Source organism: Perca flavescens, chromosome 10, assembly GCF_004354835.1.
Source record: "Perca flavescens isolate YP-PL-M2 chromosome 10, PFLA_1.0, whole genome shotgun sequence".
NCBI lineage: Eukaryota > Metazoa > Chordata > Actinopteri > Perciformes > Percidae > Perca > Perca flavescens.
In genome coordinates, this window is record NC_041340.1 from 22,885,591 (window position 1) to 22,909,249 (window position 23,659).

The following is a 23,659-nucleotide window of genomic DNA, read 5'->3' on the forward strand; positions in this document are numbered from 1 at the left end:
TCTCCACTGCACAAACACTGCAGGGATCCTCAGAGCCCTGTGAGCATACTTCGCCCAGAGGCAAACACTCACCCGGCCCTAAATACTGTAAGTATTTATTTTGGCGTCCTCAAAAGACAGTGGAGAGAAAGCAACTCTGGGAATATGTATAAATTAGAACACACATATAGATGTAGTTAATGAGTGAGAGAGTGAGAGTTTGACAGCTGGAGCATTTTAAGTAGACATTTTTAGCGTGCTCACGGCACATGGGGGGTGAAGGAAGCGGTTGTTTTATGAACCCCCCGACATTTTCCAAGTTCCAAGACCACTGAGTTTGCTTGGATTTACAGTATTGAAACATGTTTCATCCAGTTTAATCCAAGATTCTTGCGAATTTTGCCAGTGTCAGGGAAGATGAATTCTGACCTGATGTCATATTCCATATTATAAACTATTAACATGATAGAACACAATAAAAGGTTTATTTTTATCCAAGTTTGCAGTCTAACTAACATCACAGCACTATCATCACTGTAATGAAAAAACATCTAACATTATTTCTGGGACACAAGTAAATAACATAATATATACATGACTTTCGCATAGTTAACTGACAATATACTATTCATACTATTAATTTAAATGTACATGGACATCAATTTAAAGGGATATGCCACCGTTTGTTGAAATAGGGGTTATCACGGTCTCCCCTAGCTGTAGATTGGTGGGCCAACGCATTTTTTGTGCATACATTGTTTTAGTCCGGTGCAACACTGGCAGCGCCGCCGCTAGTTAGCTTAGCGTAGTGAATGGAATAATATATTGCCGGTTAGCATGTTGTGAGTAAAAGTGAGCCAACAAAAGACAAAAAAACAATCTAATTACTTGCACTGAGACAAAAAATGCGTTGGCCCACCTATCTACAGCCAGGGTAGACCGTGATAAGCCCTATTTCAACAAACGGTGGCGTATTCCTTTAACAAATATAAATATGTTATTTACTTACACCCATCATCTTATATTTTACAGAGTAATATAAGTACAAACACATCAGAAATGTAATCTTTAAAAAACATTGTCTCTTTCTGCAGTGTTATCTGTCATATTAATATTTTCAAACCTTCCTATATTGGACTCTAGCCATAAAGAAGGTGTAGATTAAACATTGTTTTGAGATATTTGTCTATAGAGATTTCTGCCTTCACCCTATACAGTGGAGGTGAATTACATTTTACATTTCTTCAAGTTTCAGAGACGGAGATAAAAAAACCTTGGCTCAGTACCACTAGGTGATTTATTTACAGTACATGTATTAAAAATGCTGTATATTAATATGTTTTTTTTGTACTTTGGTGAACTGACCCTTTAAAGAAATATTTTATATACTGTAGCAACATATGGCAGCAAGGAAATTGCTGTGGTATCTGTAAAGTTCACTTTCTGTCTTTCTCTGCAGGTGTTCGGTCCTAAACAAGCCAAACCCCACAATTATGAGTGGAAGCCATTATCTTGGGTGTTTCAATTCAGTTGTTTCTGATGCCCTCTGAGACCCTGCACGGTGCTCAGCAGGGCGTTTCGCCCAGCCAAAGACCCTCATTTACCAGAGGATTGGCAAGTTAGAGGGGAGAGAAGCAACATTTACTGTTGGCTCAGTGACCACTGCCTCTTTTTCATGCGTGTGCTTTAGATTTTGATCCTTCAGAAATGAGTTCAGATCGGGGGGTTTTTGTGCCCTTCATTTCTCAGTTTTGGCTATGGTTAGCTGGTGCAGTCAATTGCTGGTGGTTCCCTTTACTTATTGTGCAATGTAGTGTAGTTTGTGGTAATTTATTACATTTCATTATTTGATTAGATTAGTAGACTAGATTTTGGATTGATGGATTAGTGTAATACCAACGATGACACAGTGTGATGATGCAGTGTAATGTAAGCAAGTGTTATAGTTGTGGCTCTGAAGCTGACAATCAGTTGTGGCTCATGCCAAGCTGGATGCTGGGAGAATTTTGCAATATGGTTTCTCTGATTTGCCTAGTTAGCCCGGATCAGCTGTGAGATATGAGAGGGGGGTTGTGAGTGAGTGAGAGAGAGAGAGATGAGGCCTGTGACACTCTGCACCATACCCTAATGAGAGGCAGGGAACCAAAGGAGCTGGGCAATGAGATTAGATACAACTCAATTCAATTACAGCTGAGCCGCCACGGGTGACGCTTCAAAACTCATCCTGTTAAGATCCGGTTCACAGACGAAGAAGAGGACTGCAGCTCTCACTCAGCTGCTGTATGCTACACTGCCACAACATCTAATTCGCAACAGCTCTGATTTATAAGCACACGGGACGTCATTAGGCTCCGTCGGGATTTGCTAGCAGACTCTGCAATGTTCTGATATAGATTTAAAGGGAAATGCAGAAATAATTGAGTTTTCACCCATCGCAGCTGTTTATACACTGCTCCACAAAATACAGAGCTGTTTCAAGTATGTGTTTGAGATTAAAGAGAAACTCAATATGACCCGCGTTTTAGCTTTAACACTCCTCATATTCAAAAAAAGGAACTCAGACCCGGACACAAATCCCCCCCCACTGGCCTGCCCTCGCTGTTACCCCACAACCACTGGCACTCCCACTCTCTATACTTTCTTTCTGCTAATATTAACTCTGCCTCCTATTCACTTCAATGAAGCATGTAAAGACTGAGGCTGGAATTATGCTTCTGGGAAGATACATGTAAACATCTAGAACGCAGAAAAAGGGGTTATGGGTAACGGTTACAACACATACATGCTATACTCATAGTCTGCACAAGTATGAAAAGTCCTTATTTTCTTGTGCAATATATACACCACCAGACTATAAACTGCAGCATTGCTCTCATGCATCATTTGCAGTCTGTGAGGATGGAGAATGTTGACTTGTACTTCAGGAGTATGGAGGACAAAGCAATGTCATCAATTTCTCACAAAATAGTTTGGGCCTACAGGGCAGCATTACTTGGTTTTTCTCTAGAAAAAGGCAAGAGAATCAATTGACGGTATAATTACGTAACTGTACTTTTAACTTACTTACTCAAACAAGTGGATTAAGTTTCTCTATAAACATTATGCAACCCACTGCTGTCACCTGTGGCAGTACAGTACATATGTCACAATAAGTCAGAGTATTTGGTAACTACTCAGTAACTACTAGATACAAATATACACATTGTGCTGTGTTACACTGTCAGTATGTGTCGGTGTTTACAGTACATAATGTAACTGCCGTCAGCAAGCATTACAGCATGTTAAAACTCTCCCTGTCTCAATGGCATGATTAGCTCTGAGGAGCATGATCAGCAAAAGCCGCGGCATGCTGCTGCGACTTTAGTACAGCAGGGGATTTATAGCTGGTGATAAGGAAATCTTGTTGTTGTCTTCCATAATTTATGGCGTTGACTGTATTACATTTTTAGATGCCACACAGCTGTGGGGCTCCTAAAGGCGAAGGGGTGAAAGGGATTTATAGCTTTTCTCCATGTTAGAAATAAATATTACCAGCATATACATTCATGAGGGTTCTCCAATGCAATTTAGGAGGTTGACTCCATTGATTGGCTGAAGCTGAAATGGACTCTGGCCCGAGAAAGGTGACTGGCAGCTGTACATTTATGCAGAGAAGCATGGAATAACAAAATTACGTTTTATTTTTTACTTGCTGGTGGAGATGAAAACTGAGCTGTCAATCTTGTTGCTGATGCCAGATTAAGTTTCGCTCAAAGGATTTTGTTCATTTTCGATTTTCGATCACTAAACATAAAGTTTTCTGCTGACTGTGGAAAAACAGGAGCAAAAGTAATCCATTTCTGGACAGACTATTTACCACCACCAGATTCCATCTCTTAATTTCCATACAAATGTAGAACTAGGCAGGCATGGAATCTTCTCTGAATCTTAAATGAATCCAATTGTTCCAACACAGTTCAGGGTTTGCTGGAGGCAGGAGGAGATGAGAGGCGCACAAATCAGCAATTTCAAAATAAAAGCCCTCTGTGATTCTAATCTGATTGACAGGACATTGTTTCCTTCGTTCACATAAGAGTTAGCATAATTCATGTTTTTCTTCTTCTACCTCAGATCTCGGAAATGAAAAATGAAAATTCCCAGATTGTATTTAGACACAAGAGATACTCAAATGTATGAACCCCAAATCCCTCAAGCGTTCCCCTGTGAACATTCGCATTTTCTTTTGCCATTTCAAATCTTCTGAGACATGAGTTATTGTGTATTTCAAGCAGCACAGGAATCAAAGATTGCACTAATACTTGCAGCCCTGAAACAAATGTCCACCCTATTATTTAACCCATATGCAAGGCATGTCATACACCCAACGTGATTACCGTGTGTTAAAATGGTTCGTTGGCATTTGTACCTTTACCAGCCGTATTCTCGACAGTTTCCAAACCAACAGAGAGCATTTTGACCCAGTTAATCTGCATGACATCTCTTAATGTGAGAGGTTTTTATTGCTGGGACGACAGCCATGCTATCCAGCTGGCTTGTGGTTGGTGAGGTTGTGAGCACATGCCTGAGGAACATGAATAATGCATCCGTGTTATTCAAACCTTCATTCTGTAACTTTTGCTTTAGGTAGGGGAGATGTGAGGAGGTATGCTACATGAGAGACTGCCGCTGCTGTGCTCATGTAAAAATGATGACGCTTCAGAAAAGCTTCAGATCTTCTCTTCGCTCTTGGATTCCTTTCTTTTTCTTCGGAAAGTGTGGCTTTTGTCCAGTGTAAAAAAAATAGTACATTTGGCGATGTTATGCCTTTATACTACACTGCCTTCATATTCTTATTGAACATAGTGTGTCACGTCACATGTACAAGCGTTGCTACTTTTAACACCTCCGTGACCCTGAAGCCATAAAGGGACTATAAGTGTGCCTCTAAATGCCCTTAACATATCATCTGAACACAGTGTTGTGCTACAGGTTACATTCATGGACTATAAGCTGAACTCCTTGGAGATTTGACCTGATAACTGGGTTACAAGATAACCTTGGGGTCTGGTAGGCTGATGTCTGCCGGCAATAGGCCATTGCTCCATTGTACAGAAGCTGACACACTGTGCGTCGGTTTCCGCTGCTTGCTGTGTCGCTCGCCAAAAGATCACTCGGTGGAGATGTTGCCGCGTGCTGCAGAGGCGGCGTCACCCCGGGAGTGCAGAACCACGCGGCGCAGCAGTCTCAGAGCATTTACCAGTCAAGAAAAAGAAGGCTGCTTGACCATTCAAATGGAATGGAAGAGAAGGGAAATGCAAAAGCAGTGAAATGAAGAGAATCACAAAGTGGTTTTCATGTTATACAGTAGCTGTTGTGTCTTCGGTCTCTGTGCTGGCTTTGTTGGCTGTCTGCAGCCGGTTCATAGAGATAAGGCTGTAAGGAGAAATGGCTCCCAGTAAAAAAATATATGACGTTTTCTGAGCACACTGCTGTTCAGGCTAGTGTGTCCGACAATTTGCATAACACCCAATCACATTTGATATTAAATATATAAATAAATAAATCGTCATATAAGATCTGTATATGTCTGAATGTGTGCCAGAATTTGCTGTTGCTGCAAGTTTTATTTTCTCCTGTTTCTGTATCAGTTAACCATACGGACAATGAAAAATTAATAGAGAGATGGGAAAGAAGCTTATTTTACATACAGTTTGCAATTGCATTGTCCATGGCTCAATGAAATACCAGCAGTGTGCTTGGTTTTCATTAATAAGCTTCATGTTCATTCTCGCCCGTTGTACATTGGAAAAGAGTTGAGCAATTTTTTGGTCCATCTTGTGCTATGTGCAATCTATCCCCCCAGAAATAGGACTACACTATTCTTTTTGTGGTATGTGATTTGACCACAGTGTTTCTGAGCACTCTGTTAAATGAAAATATTTCACGTGTGAATTAATCATTAGAAGGGCTCATTCTCCATTCTTCTGGTAGCATAATGATCTCTCTTTCTACCACTGGCCTGGATGAATCTTTCATCGTCTTTATTTTTAAATGAGTTGGCACAATCCTCCAAGGAGACATAGGCTGCGATGTGTTTCACCAGGCTGTCAAAGTTAACATGGGGCTGAGCTAAGTGCCGTAATTTAATTGATGCCAAGCGCAATAACATCACCCGCTGATCTTTTAATAATATGGAGATACGATTCCTGTCCTTTCACTTCATTATGATATTGCCTTCTCAATATGCAAATGTAAATTCACAATCGCTTCCACACGGGAAAAAAAAGTCTAGACTCTAGACAATATTTTAGGGGGCTTGCAGACTTTGGAATGCTACTTTAGATTGTAATGAGATGGCCCTTTAACCTTTGGTTTTGAGCAAAAACCTCTCTGGAATAAATTAGCAGTCTCTTAGCTCTTGCATAACTGTTGCTGCTGTGTGCCGGTCTCTTTTGTGTCTAATTCTCTGGGTCTCTCTCTCTCTCTCTCTCTCTCTCTCTCTCTCTCTCTCTAGGTTTCTCTATACTGCAGGCCATCATGGAGGCAGCAGTAGCTAACAACTGGCAGGTGACCGCCCGCTCTGTTAGCGGCACAACCGATGCAGCAGAGTTCAAGCGCATCATTGAGGAGATGGACAGGAGGCAGGAGAAGCGCTTTGTGATTGACTGTGAGGTGGACAGGATCAACACCATATTGGAACAGGTGAGCCTTGTACTCACTGCACATGTGCTAACGCCTGTAGATTATATAACCAAACACCTACGCTGTCCATCTAGCCCTTTTGTTGCCTCCTGCTTTTGTCACATAATTACCAAGTAAGTTTAATGTAGCCTACAAGGTGACAAATATTAAAGGGCAACTCCACCAATTTTACATGTCATTTTAGTAGTCATGGTAATCTGGAGATGGACTGGGAGACTATAAATTGATAACAAGAGGCACAACAAGTATGTGGAGCATGAAAGACATGGCCGCTTTACTATGCAAGGAGGATCTAATAAAAAATGGTATTGATTTGCATTATGGGAAATGTAGGATCCACATTTTTGGAGCTTGATCCATACTTCCCTTTTAAAGCTGATCTAATCATTATTTTTTTTTCTATAAACAACGGATCAAATGACTATGAGTATTGTGAAAGGTGTCGCTCCCAGTGAAAAAACCCACAGAGAATCATCACCCAACTATCACCCAGTTTCCCTCAGCTCTGTGGATTTAGCACCAGCGGCTTAACTGTTTTGGTTCACTCTCACTGCTCTCATTAGCTTCATTTTTGGCCACAGAAGGCAGCTGTTAAAAACGAAGCTCTAAAGGTGCCCAGCACCAATTAGCACACTGACAAAGTTAGTGACTAGCTGGTGAACATAGCGGAGCTTTTAGCAACTTAAGAGCCACGTTATTCCTTCAGGAGTTGGTGGAGACTAAACACAGCTAAAAGAAGGGTAAATATTGGAATCATGTTGCCCCAGGGCTACCCAATTCCACTTTTTGCAGATCAACTTTTTAAGGTGATACTATGTCAATGTTTTCCCCACAAGAGGCCAAAAAAATCAGTCCATGCGTGTTTAAATTTTTGTCATGTGAGTGAGTGGGAGTCCAATTCTAAACTGCTGGAGTGGCCCTTTAATTTGTGGAATCGTTGAATCTATGATCTCTTGCACGTTTTTGTACCACTGGCTTGTTTTTTATGCGAGTTTTTACAAGTAGCTGATATCTAATTTGGTTGAGTTTGTGTAACCTCATTAAGGCTTAACAGTGTGTTAAAATGAATGTGAGACACAGGCAGTAATCCTGCCTGTTTGAGGACCTCAGTTTGGTGTTGTTTGGTTGCTAAGTATGAGGCTGGTGTGTTGAAGCTGCCTGAGAGCCTGAGGTTGAGAGGTCCGAACGTGAGCAGCCATTTGAACAGACCACTGGATGATGCATCCCTTTTAATCCTCTTTTAACAACCCCAAACCTCCTTTCCTCTATCACGTCCATTGCCTGGGGAGGAAATGAAAGGTCCACCAGTCATTGTAGTAGGGGAAACACAATTACCATGAATGGATGAGTGGCTATTATGCCATGCATCTACTCTGTTCGGCTGGCCCGCTCCACCCTGCACTCCTCTGCCTGCTGCTGCCTGCTTATAAGGCAATCAGCTCCAGAATTGGATTCTGCTGGTTAACATTCATTTAGATGTTGGCTTCACTCTGCCTCACAATATCCCCTCAACAAATGTTAGTTTCACTTTATGAATCTAATTTGATCCCAGAGTCATAGTTTAAAGCAGAATGGCTTTTAGTTTGCGGTGTCTAATTTAATTCTAATGCTGCAAATTTCCTCCTTTATTTAGGGACTATACTGAAATTTATTTCCTTTTTGTGTTTAGAATATGCATCAGTTTTTGAGAAAAGCTTTAATATTCATTACAAATCACATGTGAGGCACATTTATGGTTGCATCTTTAATTGCCCCCCCTCTTGCAAACAATAATAAGCACACAGGGCAATAATCTGTTTGATGTTTTACTGTTTCTGTCTTTTTTCACCATTAATGAATTATTTCTTTTTCTTCTAGAGGGAGCTCTTTCCCTTCCTCCAGCTCCAACTATCACCATCATACATGTTTCTGTCCAAACTTTGTTTTAGTGCAAGGGAAAGGGGAAAATAAAGCTTTTACAACAGCTAACCTTCAAAGCAGCAGTGTGCTCAATTTTGCCCCTTTTCAGTGACAACCTCAGTGTGGAATTTTTAAAAAAAAAGTTGTTGGAGCTAATTGAAATAATCTGGCAAGCGCTGCCAATATGGATGAGTCACAGGCATTCAGGGAACCTCTCCAGCCACCCCCTATTGGGCCACACCATTATAGATTGAAACAGGGATGGACTCTCCCATGAGGGCAATCACACCAAAAATGGCACCCACTGTCAGCTATGTGGAAACCTGCTGCTTCTACCTGCTGCTGCAGTTCTGTTAACAGATGATTGATGGATAGAGTTTCATCTCTGGGCAGGAGTGAGAGTTTGAGCAGAACCTGTGTGCCGAGGCCAGTGTCTGCGTGTCGCAATGTCAACCTGTCGCTTCAATCTGCCAAGGTCACACTGCTGTTGAGAGAGGATTATGAGGCAGGACAGATTCAGCCAGCTGATTGCTGGAGGAAATGGGAATCAGATCAGTGGCTTAGTTTTATGATTTCATTTGGAGTAATCCCACACAGAATGTCTTTATACCAGGCAATAAAGTTCATGGAGTGTAGAGCTATCTTGAATAGGCAAGAGTCGAGCTTCCACAATTTGGTACAATTGCGCACAAAGAAAACCCTCCTTGCTGCTTCTCATTAGCACCACCTTTGATCTAGGCTGCTAATGCTTTGGTCCTGCTGGGCCTTTGTTGCTCTACTACACTAGTTCACTGCACCGTTAGAGTTTTTCATAAATATTTCAAGGAACATTCAGCGCTAGTATATTTACTCAAGTACAATTTGCTTTTTACTCACCAACAGTTATTGACTGTGACTAAAGGCAGGGCTCCCGCAACTGTTCTGAATTCTACTTTCAACTGTCCCGGACTTAACAACCAATGTCCCTAAATTGAAGTCCTTGTTTTGATATGAGTTAAATTAAGCACATTTTAATTAGCTAAGTAGGCCAATTTTGATAATTTAGGCATGCTTTGAAGTGGGTGGGGCTCAGCTGTCACGTCCGTTGATGCAACATTTGAATTCAAAGCTGTTTGCTTATTTTGCCCTATCTGTCAATTAAATGTGACCAAACCACACCCACACCGTCCTGATGAAGCAGATTCTTTTCAATATTGAACTATTAATGAATAATTACTTTAACTTTGATTGTTTGTTATATATTCATGAATTTAATGATGTAGATAAAAACTTTTAATCGAAAACAATTTCACTAACTAAGTTTTCAGGGGTTTTAAGAAGCTAAAAGCAGCAAATATTTAGCATTTTTGTTTAGATTCAAGACTGGAAATTGCTGCCTTTTTTGTCGACCTATCAATTAATTGAGTAATTGTCTCAGCTCCAATTACAACCTGTCCTTAGGTGTGGGGCAGCAATTCCTTCAAATCATCATACACACACAAAAACACTGGATGTTCCTCCTTGTCAGTCGTAAGCACACTCAGCTGAATGTTAATTTTATTAGCTTCATTTATCACTTGACATGATGTCAAAACACGGTAAGGAAAGTATTTGCATACTGCTGCATCAGGCACAGTTTGGTTTGCTTGTATAAGACCAGAGTGAGTCTCCCAACATATTTGTTTTGGGATGCTGAGGAGAATGCTACACCTGAGCTATTATCATGTTATGCTGTAACAACCACTCAGGATTTATCGCCCATAGGGCCTTTCCATCAATACACTGCACTGCAGATAAATTAACCCAATGGCAATCCTTTCCTTACGACAAAAACGGGAGAGCCTCTGCCAGCTCTGCTCGCTGAATCATATCCAACGATGGATGTGTTTTATTGAACCATCTAGGTTTATGATATGAGATGCTGAGAAAACTGTGTGTGGCAGTATAGAGAACTAGAACTATGATTGAATATAAGATAATCATCTTTGTATTACTAGCACTTGTTGTAATGATGATTTTCCAGAGTGAGTATGTGCATGCCAGTCTCTCGAGTGCCTGCATGTGTGTTTGACTGTACATATGCTCATGCCTAATCTGATCCATCTATGAGATTGCACATATAGCATCAGATCTGCCTTCATGCTTCTTCCTGGGCCTCTTCCCTCCAGGGATTTCAGCGCTGGAGTCTGCTCAGAGGCAACAACCTGCTCATCACTAGTGTAAAGAGAGGCATGCGGGGGAAAAAGGGAAAAAAAGAATGGCGTCTGGGACAGGCCCAGGGCATGCAAGCTGTTCAAAGACAGGCAGGCAGTGAGCGCTCTGCCAGCCACAAAGCTGCATTTTCATGCAGGAATAAAAACGCACAATAAGTGAAAAGAATTCACAGAAAGAGAGTTGTTAGGACAACATTCTGCCGCCTGCAGAGGCATGAAGGGTGGCCACATTACCTCGGCATGGAGAATTGGAGATCCTCCATATCCCACTTTCTGCTCTTGAATGAAGAACTGGGAGAAAATTTGTTACGTGAAATCTTTGCGTTATCCTCCTAAGCCCCTCCCCCCACAAAGGAGAATGAATGTGTGCGCATGAGCAGTGATTGACACGCAGTTAGACCCCTCCCCCACCCTCCCCGGCCATGATTGGTGCATCTGAACAGGGAGCTGTGGATTTGCAAAAATCCACAGCAAGTTAGTTTTATACTGTAAGTCTACTGCACCTTTAATCAGTGTAGTGGATGACAGTGAAAAAAGGGAGCTATATTAACGTTCAAGTAGGAGATGACATTTGTATGCTCATGTAACATATTGGCAAACACACATGCAACTACAGGTACAAACTGAAATTAAATCTGAATATACTTTATGTACTATGGCACTCTCTAATTTCCCTAAAGTTACAACACAAAATTTGCCACACAAAACCTTCACAGGCATTAAAACCTCATAGATGACGTTGACTCTGTTTTCTGGTAACACTTCCTAGCATGTCTCTCAATTTGTTCTAAAAAACATAGAGGAGAGAGGCAAGAAAGTGAGCTAATGTCGCCACTCATATGACGGGTGCTCCTGATGTCAACATCATCTTATTGTCCACAGGCTACTGAGAGGAGGGGCTGAAACATTGCTCAAAGTAAATCCGGGGGATACGTAGTGCTTTCAAATCCCTGGCACCAACCTTGGCTGTTGAGGGCCATTTACTTCCTGCGATTATAGAATTAAATGGGATTAAAATGTTATCATTAAACAGAATGTGACCTGCAGACTTCACAACTGGAAGAGAGGCTAAGGCCGTTGTGCTGTGACTCTGACAATTTGCACGTGTAGTTACAACTGTATCAAGAACACAATCCCCTAATAATACAGTCTGTAAAGCAGAGACATCATTTTTTCCTTTCCTTATCAAGAAAAATGACCCTGATAATTTTCAGCGAAAACAGGGTAGGACATCTTGCTGTTTTGGAGCCAAGGATTCCTTCCTCTTAAGGTATCAAGTCTTACATTGTTCTGGTATAGCAGAGCAATGATAGATATATCCTCTGAATATGAGTCAGGTGTTTCTAAAATTTTATGCATTTGGAGGGACGCCAACACTATATGCCCCTGCTATCTTCAGGGGCATATATCCCGACTGCCAAGAAAAGCTTCTCAGCCTCAGCCATTACTGGCTGCTAATTAGAGAGTGCTCCACCAAGAGCACTTCTACCAAGAGTCTTGAAGTGAAACCGGGGACTGCAGAAGAGGGAAGTCCTTTTGTATCAAAGCATATAGCTCAGATGCCCCATCCTGTGTGAAGTGGAACACTTTGGTATCTCTGCAGCCACTAAATTATATGTAACAGTATCTGCAGCCTGTTATTAACTATTGTGAATAATGTAAATATGATTTAAAACATTATTTAGGCTTTGAGCCAGAAACATAAAATGTGCTGTTACTACAACCTCAGCCCTGCATTCAGTTATCCCCCAGAAAATCAAGGCTGGATCAATGCTGTTAGCGGGCTTTTCATTTTTTTAACCTGTATCAACATTTATTTTGTGAGTTAAAACAAAGATGGTTTATAACTCACTGACAGCTAAACTTTATATATTCCAATTCTGTCCACAAGACTTTTCTTTTACAAACTATCTCTGTCCACACTATAATGCACAAACGACAAACACTGGCCGGGCCAGTAGGTGGCGATGAAGGCTACATAAACGATACATCAAACAACAGAGAAGAAAATTCTGATTGTGTAGTGAGCTTTTTCTTTTTTTTGCTGGATTTAACAAATCAGACAATAATAGCTAACTATTTCTCTATTTCTTCATATTTGATAGCTATTTCTTTAACATCTTTCTGGTCCCTCTACAGGTTGTCTCATTGGAACTATAACTTGCGTCGGGTAGCGCGAGTTGTAGTTCCAATGAGACAACCTTTAGGGCTAAAGCCCCGTTTACACGAAGGGAAGACCCAGATATTTTCCTGCGGTTTGGCCTCTCATTTACATGAAAACCCCGTTTTCATCACAGAAAACGATTATTTCTAAAAACTCCGGCCAAAGTCGTTTGCAAGTTTGCATGTAAACTGAGACAAACGGAGGTTTAGGCAGCCGAGAGAGAGAAAGAGGACGCGATTGGTTGCTGTTGTTGCTATTGTTTGGATTCTGATTGGCTAACGTGGGCTTGAGCTTCTCATTACACTGCCACCTACAGGTCTGGCGTGCTCTTGACTGCATTGACGGCATATATACACGGGTATATATAAACGAACACTTCTGAAAACCGAGAGGTGGAAATGTCCGTTTAGGAAAATAGCCGGCCACGTGTAAACGTAGCATAAAGGTTACACAATGTTGCCTTAATATGATCTGTGCACTACATTCTTAGGCTGATTATTACAAACAACTAATGCAATTTAGTAATGAATATGGTTTTTATCAAAATATGAAAGAAAGTATGCCTAGTGACCACTAAAAAGTTTAATTAAAACTAAATCTGGGGACACAGAATGGGAGGAGCAGAATTTATTTAAGACCACAGTTGTGTTTAGTGTTGAAAATACTCTTGATGAAGGTCCAGAGGGACCGAAATGTTAGTTTTCTTTAATAAATTGTGATGCTATAGCAAGAGCAGAGTGCAGATTTTCCTTTTTTCAGAGTTGGTTAATTGCAAAAAATAATCAACCAATTATTAGAAAGAGCCATCATACACAGCCCTAATGGTAATAGCATTCAGTATCAGTTTGGTTTGGAGTCTGGTCTTCTTAGCTCAGTAAGAGACTAAAAGTAATTGCATAATTTTCATGCAGGGATAATCTTTTATGTGCCTCAGTAAATGGTGTGATATTTACAAACTCTGGGGAACCTATCATTTTGAGTCTGCTTGTTCCTGTGTTGTGGCAAACTCTGCAGTGAAAAAGGTCAAACTTGGGGGGGGAAATGGTCTGGCGTTTATTGAGAATGTATAGCTGTAGTTTTACATTCAGGGCTCTCTGTCTGGCGGGGCAGAGGCACGCACAGTCTGGATGAGGGTGAAGCCAAGGTCATCCTGGTTGTCTGTCCCCATCAGGATTTAAAGAAAACTCCAGTCTGTAAAATACGCGCTCCCCCTTCAGCAGAAGAACAAAAGGTGATGGAGCCAGTTAGTGGATCGATGTGCAAGAGGGTATACTGTAAGAAAAAGAGGAATGGCATTATTGAAGGGGTAGTGCACTAAACACATTTCTTCTCGTCAGTGTCACTGGGAAACAGAATAATTGGTTAGTAGCCTTGTTTTTGTGCATGTGTGACCTATGTGAAATGTCTTGTGTATCACTTGGAGCCGGTCAGGTTGGTAACAGCCAGTTTAATCAGCCTCTGCCTTCATTTACAATGGAAGAAAACAGTGTGTGAATGCTCATCTCAAAGGACCAACAAGTCAAAGGAAAGACGGCACATGTAGGTGCTAGTTAGCATACAGAAAATATTTTTTGAGTGGTAAAATGTGAATAAAACGGCTGGTAACTAAAAACAACCATTGCCAAATTAATTTCAGACAATTATTATATCTGACCAAACAAACTGGGTCAACTTTCAAGTTCTTTTCAAGTAGTTAACGCTATATTGTCCACAAGCATCCCAGACCTCATTCGAAATCCTCCATTGCTGTGAGGAATTTCCCATAATGTTGTGCTACAACTACTCGAAGCAGGTACACATTTTAACACTAGATGGCTTATTTAATTTAGTAGAATTTAACCTGAACCCATTCAACTATGTTACACATGTAGCCTATTGTATGTGCTAGCCAAGCAGGCTACATCAACACCTCCTGATGAGTCCCCACTGCCCCGCAAAATAACATCGCTGTTCAGGAATGGCAATCTCCCCGATACCGACCATCAAAACACAATAACTCCTCGTCCTCTTTTTCCCCCTACCACTATTATTATCGTTGACTCCATCATACAGGGAATAAGCGATTTTTTTAATGCAGTCACACACTGCGTTCCCGGAGCCAGGGTTGCAGACATTCTGATTAAACTTGTGGATCTGATACCCTCACTCCCGACCTCCATCAAACGTAGTGTGATCCATTGCAGAGTTAATGATACCTGCTTTCATGAAAGTGAACTTAGAAAACGGGATTTTAACCTTCTTATCGATGCGTTGAAGAGCACTGGAAAGTGTGTTTTTATTTCTGGTCCACTTCCGGCTGTTGGTCGCGGAGCGGGACGTTTTAGCCAACTCCTCAACCTTAGCACTTGGCTTCAGTCAGGTTTTATTTGTTGTGGGAATGCCGTTCTCTTTTTAGCAGAGATGGAATTCACCCCAATAAACGGGGCAGCCAAATGTTCTGTGGTAATCTTCAGCACCGGCTCCAGACTCAGATTTGACTGACTGTTTACATCTTGTGCACACAAGCACATGCCCCAGTCACACCCCTTGTCAGTACACGATCTGTGCTGCCTGCACGATCCGATATGCTCATGTGCATAAATACGTAGTAGAAAACGTTACGGTTTCCCTACACTATTTGTAGTAATATTTGACGGTCAAACTGGCAGCATATTTTTGTACCAAATAAACACCGGGGCGACCACCACCGGACAAATCATTAATATTTTTGTTTTTGACACTTTAAAGACCCTCAAAATAAAACCTGAAAATAACCATTAAAATATATAACAGCTGTTACATCAGTTCACTGCTTTTCCCAGTGTTTAGTTTGAGTTAACGTTATTTTAGACTGAATCAAGCTGTCAGCTAGTGTTTAGCCGAATTAGCTGTTGCTAAACTAACGTAGCTTCCCGGTGGAGGCTAACGGCAGACCGCTATAACTACGACCGGAAGTGTGGAATAGATCGTGCAGTGTTCTATATCCTCATAAAACAAGATTATCATGTGCGCATGCGTGAAAATCTTGCGCTTGTCGGATCGTGCAGGCAGCACAGATTGCGTACCCACACCCATCTTTCTCTACAGCATACGTTACGCTTGAGAGCTCCCCCTGCAGACCCTCCTTGTCAGTTACTGCCTACTCTCCCTTGTCACCTTCTATAAACTCCCACCTCATGAGCTGCTCCGATCATCACAGAGCTTGTCTAATGTTAGAGCATGACTCAATTAAGAACAAACCTTACACATCCTCAGTCCAGCAGGGAAATCAAATTTTATAACCCCACCTCCATTATCATTCCCACAAGAATTACAAACATCCGAGGACATCATCACGCCCCTGGCCGCAGACGAGGAATCAACTATGGTAATCTCCGTTGCCTTGACTGTTCAAATGATCAAATAGGATCAGCGCGGGCTGTGGATACAATCCCTATCAAATTTGCATTGTTGAATGTGCAAACACTTTCGAACAAAACACTCATTTTAAATGACTTCTTTCTATCACGTGATCTAGACTTTTCATTTGTCACAGAAACTTGGCTGCATGTTGGTGATCTAAGCCCTTTCACTGATTTTTCCCCTGGTGATTGTGACTTTTTTAGTTCTCCCAGATCCACTGGCAGGGGTGGGGGTTTAGCGACAATCTTCAAAAATCGCTATAAATGCCGTCAATTGCCAGTTGATAAGTACACTAGTTTTGAGGTGAAAGCATTTAAGGTTGATTTTTCCTGCTCACTGATTTGTGCAGTGGTGTATAGACCCTACAATAAGGACTTTCTCAGTGAATTTTAGGAGTTTCTATCCTTGATTGTGCCCAACTCGGATACGATTTTAATCTTTTGTGATTTTAATATCCATGTATGTTGTCCATCAAAGCCTTTATTTAGCCAGTTTCTACCTTGTGGACTCATTCAATCTGATTCAGTCTGTACCTGGTCCCACACACTAACATGGTCATACACTGGATCTTGTTTTATCATTAGGTTTTCCTGTTTTAAATATTGAGCTGGATGTTGCTAGTCTATCTGACCATAAACTTGTGATTTTTAATGCATGACTTTCTAATCCATTACCTAAACCTTGCTTGCCAGATTGCTACATCCAAGCACTGAACCCATCCACTGCTAGGCAATTTTCTGATGCTTTCATAGCTTGTCTTTTTGCTAGCCCTACAGAGATAACGGTCTACAGATGAGCTAGTTACTTGGTTTAATACCACTGTCACAGATGTTCTTGATATTGTTGCCCCCTTTTAAACTGAAGCGACTCAAAGTCAATGCCCAACCTTGGCTTAACAGTAAGACTCGTGCCCTTAGACAAAAGTGTAAAAAAGCAGAGAGGAAATGGAAAAAAGATAAACTGCAAGTGTCCTATGAGATACTGAGAGATCACCAGGTATCCTACCACGCCTTGTCAAAGATATCATAGCTAAAAATGCACATAGCCCTAAAATTATGTCTAGTCCAATAAATACTGCACTAAACCACGTTATTGCTCTACCTGATGCTACATTTGAAATCACACAATTTATGAGCTTTTTTATCAACAAGGTTGACACGTTGATAAGGTTATCAGATCTTGTATTTCACCTACTGATCAAGACCCTTCTGAATCAATCCTATGACCTGCTTCTCTGAAGTGTTTTGTGCCTGTGGCCCTGTCAGCATTGATGGATATTGTATCACACATGAAACCTACCTATTCATCTTCAGATATTGCCTCTTCTCGTCTTTTGAAAGAGGTATTTGATACTATTGGTCCCAGCCTCTTGTTTGTAATAAATAGCTCTCTTATGAATAGCACAGTCCCATCTAGCTTTAAACATGCTGTGGTTCAGCCTCTAATTAAAAAACCCAACCTTGACCCTACGGATTGTAACAGCTTTAGGCCTATTTCTAAATTATTGTTCATGTCAAATATTTTGGAGAAGGTTGTTCTTGCTCAGCTCTCTTCATTTTTAAGTAAAAATAATGTCTCTGAATTTTCATTCTGGTTTCAGAGTACACAGAGTAAGAGAAAGTGCTAAATGATTTGTTGCTGTTCGGTGATGGAGGAAATTGTGCTATTTTACTCTTGCTGGACCTTACTGCTGCATTTGACACTGTTGATCATGCCATCTTGCTGGATCGCCTTCAGCATAGGGTAGGGATCCAGGCCATTGCTGAACCTTTTCCATTGAAATTGGAAATATCTCCTCCTCCTCAACAGCGATTACATGCGGTGTACCTCAAGGTTTGATTTTAGGGCCAATTTTATTCTCTTTGTACATGCTCCCATTCGGCTCCATTCTTCACAAACATAACATATCTTATCACTGTTATACTGATGACACACAGCTGTACCTGCCTCTAAAAACAGGTGATACCAACTCTTTAAAGTCCCTTTTTCTCTGCCTGAAAGACATTAAGTGCTGGATGGCTAACAACTTTCTCCAATTTAATGAGAGTAAGACGGAAGTCATGTTGTTTGGCCCCCCAAATTCAGTTGACAAACTCTTGAAAAATTTGGGGACTTTAGCCTCAAGTGTATGCCCTTTTGCCAGAAATCTAGGTTAAAATTTGACGAACAAATTAGTTCTGTTGTCAAATGTAGCTTTTTTCATCTCAGGACTATTACTAAACTAAAATCCTTCCTCTGTCGTAAGGACTTGGAGATTGTTGTTCATACTCTTATTTTGTCTCGTATTGACTACTGCAATTCCTTGTATTCTGGGATTTGCCAATCATCTTTATCACGCCTGCATCTTGTCCAGAATGCGGCTGCTAGATTGTTGATTGGTACCAGAAGGAGGGATCATATCTCCCCAATTTTGGCTTCTCCTCACTGGTTACCGGTCGCCTTGATTTTAAGGTAATGTTACTTGTTTATAAGGCATTAAATGGATTGGCCCCTTTATATATTGCTGATCTTCTTACCCTGCATCACTCCTCCAGGAACATAAGATCGTCTAATCAGTTCCTTTTAGCTATTCCACAGTCTCTGATGAAAAAAAAAAGGGTGATCGTGCCTTCTTTGTTGTAGCCCCGAGATTCTGGAACAAACTTCCCATTCATATTAGGTCCTCCTCTACTGCCGAGATCTTTAAATCTCATCTTAAAACACATTTTTATTCTTTGGCATATGATTTAGTTTAGGGACATTTGTGTAGAAGTGTGTTGTTTGTATGATGTCCATTGTGTCTATATTTGTATTGTCTTCCTTTGTTTTTATAACATAATATAGCTTTTTACAGCTCTTTGTTCAGCCTAGGTTGGTTTTAAATGTGCTCTATAAATGCATTGACTTGACTTGACTTGACTTGACTCTAAAGACGACTAACAGCAACAGAAATCAATTCAAGGCGATTGGGAGGCAAAAAATAAAGGCTGATGACAATCCAAGGTGTGGAGTCTGTGCAGAGTCTATGCTATCTATTTTAAGCTGAAGATGATTAGCAAAACCAAAGAAGAAAAGTTAGTGAATAGATTAACATGTTATTAAATTTTATTTGTTCATACTTGATAGCTATTTATTTAACATCTTTCTGGTACCCAAGTTGCATTAGCGAAACCAAAATGTGACTCATGTGTGGACTACGATATGGGTTTCTAGATACACATGAATAAGAAAAAAATATTTGAAGTTGACTTTAAGTTTAATAGCCAAGTAATTAAAATATTCATCAGTGGCACAGTTAAAGATTTAGTGTGTAAAATTTTTGTATTAATGAATGTCTATTACATTCAAGCCATTGCCAAATGAGTTGTTACGAAGCTAATAAAGACTATCAGCTCCACAAAACTCTCTCTGTATATCTCAGTATGGCTATGCTCAGAAGATTGTGTTGTCCGGTGACTTTCCTGCGCAGAAACTCGAGTGAAGATAATTACCTCTTCTGAAAAGTCCATCAAGTTTTTTTAATCCTCCATGTCCTCCTTGGCTACTAGTAACTGCCTAAACTGGCATAAAGACAGAAGGTGCAGGGAAACAGCTAGCTTAGCTCTGTCCAAAGTGAAACAAAATTAAAAAAAACACATACCAACACCTCTAAACCTTAACACTTTGTAACTCATGTGTTTACTCCATGCTAAACTAAGCTAAGTGAGTCAGAATTTCAGCTCGTACACTGTCTTATCACGTCTTATCAATTGCAATCTGGCAGTCAGACTAAATTTTATGTTTGCTTCAATGAATATACTGTATTCATACATATTTAAGTATAAATTAATGTCTTACAAAGAAAAATAAACTTTAACCTTATTAAACCACCTTAGTTGTTGGTAGTTGTATTTTTGAACTATGAACAGAACTAGCTGTTCCACCCTGTTTCCAGTCTGTATGCTAGGCTAAGCTAATCAGGTCTGGACTCCAGCTCCTGTAGACATGAGATTAGCAGTGTTCACAAGTGAGCTAGAATTTATTTTCTTATCTGAGTAAATATAGTTTCCGAAAAATAGTGTGTTATTGCTCATATAATATTGGATTCAAAAGAAAATACAAGAGAATCATATATTATCAACACCATTAAAAGATTGCTATCACCATTTGCAGTATGGTAGGGATTTAGGAACAGGGCAATCAGCAGTGCATCACAACAAGTTACAATGAAATCAGTCCGTCTCAACTGGAATCTTGCCTTGCCGTCTGCCCTAATTAAAGAGGCTGGGGGGAGAGGTTGGCATGATCTGGCCGGAGGTTCTGTGTATCTTTGTGTCTCGCTGTACCTTATCCCAAGGTTGCTGCTTGTAGCTGTTGCCAGGCTGGCTGTGAGCTGTGGGCAGCAGGCGGGGAGGTGAGGCCTTTCTCTGCCCAGCTCCAGGGCAGGTGTGAGGAGGCTTAACAGCCCGAGTCAAGGTTAGCACACGGTGAAGGAGTGTGGAGCTGTGGGCTTTGTCCAAGAAAATGCAGCAGAGCTAAAAGGCTGAAAGTTAGACTTACAATTACAGTGCAACAATCCAACTAGCTCTGACATCACTGCAGTGGAAGTGTTTCTTTATGTGGATCTGTCTGTCATTTTCTCATTAGATGCAGATTGATGGATTCTAAAAGCCAACTCCTGCTATTTCTGCATTATAATCAGCTCATTTCCTCTTTGTTTCTGTTTCACTTTCTTGGTTTGCTCCCCCGTGTCTGATATCCTGCAGTGTTGGAGGTTTAAAGTCTTAATGATGGGGAGGCTGTCATAAAACGCTGACCCATCCAAGCAGCTTGATGGCGTAAGTGAAAGGCTTTGTGTGTTTGTGCTCTCTCGTGCGCCGTTTTTAGTGAAAAACACCACCAGCGTCTGTTCCCTTTTCACAGACAACCTTCCGTTTCCCACAAAAGAGGAAGAGAAGTGGTTTATTTTATTCGGGAGGAGGTTCAATCCAAGCAAGGATGATTGTTTGGTGCTACTGTATACTAGTCTACCCAGGTCAGTTTAAGTTCACCCTAGCTAAATTAAAAGCTGTAATTGCAGTTGAAAGGAGTGAAACTGAAAACGTCCTTCAAAGCTTTTTTTTTCTTTTTTGCAGCCACGTTTGCTTTTCCTCATTCGGTGGGAATGTCGTAAACGATCCACAGTAACAAATATCCAACATCCTCAGCCTAACACGCACACACAAAAGCAGATGATAAACTGACAGTTTGTTTTTGTGACAGAGCCAGAACGTGCAAACATGCTGATTTTGCTGTAAACTTGTGTTGCTGTGTTTGTAGAACGCAGATGAAAACCGAGACATGGTTGACAGGTTTCTGCATGGCAGCCACTCAGAAGTCCATCCACAGCACACTGCAAACTCATAAATAACAAACCTCAGGAGGCCCAGTCCAACACACACTGTCCAGCATGTAATGCTCAAAAAAGCCAGGGCAATTTAGAGTCCCGCTATAGGCTATATCTGTAGGCCAAGAACAAAAGGAAGAAGAGAATAAAAGGCAGCATATGGTTGGTTCTACAGTGATGGAATGGCTTAGAACACCACTTACTATTTTCAGACAGGCTGTGTGGGTTGAAACATGCTGTTAGGCTCCAAAGGTGTGATATTTTCAAAGCAGAGCGAGATCTACATCTTTCTGTCTCACCGTAAATTCCTCTGAAATGTTTTTTCCTGTTTCTACCTTCTGTCCAGCAGTTGCTGAGGACTCATCTCTCTTCACCGTGAATGACTTCAAAGTGAGCAGAAGATTTAAGGGTGTTCCACATTGTTTCTGTTTTTCTCTCATTATCAGCTCCCCCTTAATGAACACTTCCTCTTACCGCTCCATCTCTCGTGTTATTCCGCAGTCGACTTTGCTTTGTTTCAACTTCAGCGGCATCCTGTGTGCTCGCTGCATTTACAGAGATTGTCGTGGTCACTTATACAAGACGTGGCTCTTAGCTCTCATCTCATGGGTGGTTTACTGTATCGATGTTTTTCTCCCATAGGTTGTGACTCTGGGGAAGAACAGCCGTGGTTACCACTACATTCTGGCCAATCTTGTGAGTAATAACCGAGCCGCTCCCCTGGGAGAGAGTGAAACCTTCTTTTTGCTGCATGTGATAGGACTTAGTCTCAGCCATGAGCACACATGTGCATGCACAATAAATGGATTATAGGCTTTTGCATGAAATCAGAAGAAAAAACAGACTTGTATACATTTTGCTTTTTCTCTCTACTGTATATGCAGGGCTTGTCATGTTTGTTGCTCATGTCTAATCAATCACAATCTGGCAGTCAGACTAGATTTCATATTTACTTAAATCAATATATTTATATTTAAGTACCAATGTCCTGAGCAATGAAAAAACAGCATTTAACCTTTTTTTAACCATCTTTGGAGGGCAGCCATCTTTTCCTCCTACTCTGGGAAGGGGAAATGTTCATTTAGCCTTGATATTAGCATAAGAGTTTTAAAGTGGAGGCCGGCCCTGATCTCACTTGCTGATCCCCTGCTGCTGTCTCCCGCACTTTAAAAGATGTGATTATGCAGCAGTCAAACACATGTCCTTGCACGCCATGACACAATGACGCACTTAAAAAAGAGCAATTTGACCATAAAAAGAAATCACTCTGTGTCACAGCTCTAGGGTGAAGAAGGGAATGCAAAGGCAGCTGCAGCACTAAAACTAGAGGTTTATGAAATGAATAAAAAAAACAAATTATTATTTTTTTTACATTACATACAAGCCAGGGTGTTTACATTCCGTCTTTAACGTGAACTGACACTAACTCTTGATTATCTACTGGCAGGTTGTTTCAATGAATTCAGGTTGCACCACAATGCGTGATAAGAAACATTTGCCTCGGTGTAATGGCAATGTTGCTTTCTCATACAGCACAGGGTTCATAATACAGTGCATGCTGCCAGAATAGCTGCTAATATTTCATGGTGTTTCACCTGAGGTAATATAAAAAAGGAAAAATATGTGACATGGATCCTCTCATCCCCTGTTTCCCTTTTGTCTCATCTCAGGGATTTACTAACGTGAGCTTGGACAAAGTCTTCGCCGGTGGAGCCAACATTTCAGGGTTTCAGATAGTCAACCCTGAGAACCCGATTGTGCAGCAGTTTATGCAGCGCTGGGAGCGGCTAGATGAAAGAGAATTCCCAGAAGCCCGAAACACTCCTCTGAAGGTACTTTGCGTGCAAGGCCTTTCATTGTGCATGCAGAATACAACGATCATCCCTTCTGAAGTGCTCCCGGTGCTATTAGTTCTTCTGCTGCTCTCATCCTCTGTCTGCCTTTGTCATTCTCTTTTCCTCCCACCCCTCGCTTCCTCCTCTTTGCTTTGCAACCCTCCCAGCAATCAATATATTGATA

The 23,659-nt window shown here is 41.0% G+C and overlaps 1 protein-coding gene across 2 annotated transcripts in view; it reads left to right on the plus strand.

The window, feature by feature from the left end:
- Positions 1 to 23,659, plus strand: part of LOC114563227 (glutamate receptor 3) — an 88,410-nt gene that overhangs the window by 37,695 nt on the left and 27,056 nt on the right. For both annotated transcript variants that reach the window (XM_028590073.1, XM_028590074.1), the window contains exons 4-6: positions 6,473 to 6,660; positions 22,283 to 22,336; positions 23,311 to 23,472. In XM_028590073.1, the coding sequence (XP_028445874.1) occupies positions 6,473 to 6,660; positions 22,283 to 22,336; positions 23,311 to 23,472 (404 nt within the window). The remainder of the gene's footprint in view (positions 1 to 6,472; positions 6,661 to 22,282; positions 22,337 to 23,310; positions 23,473 to 23,659) is intronic.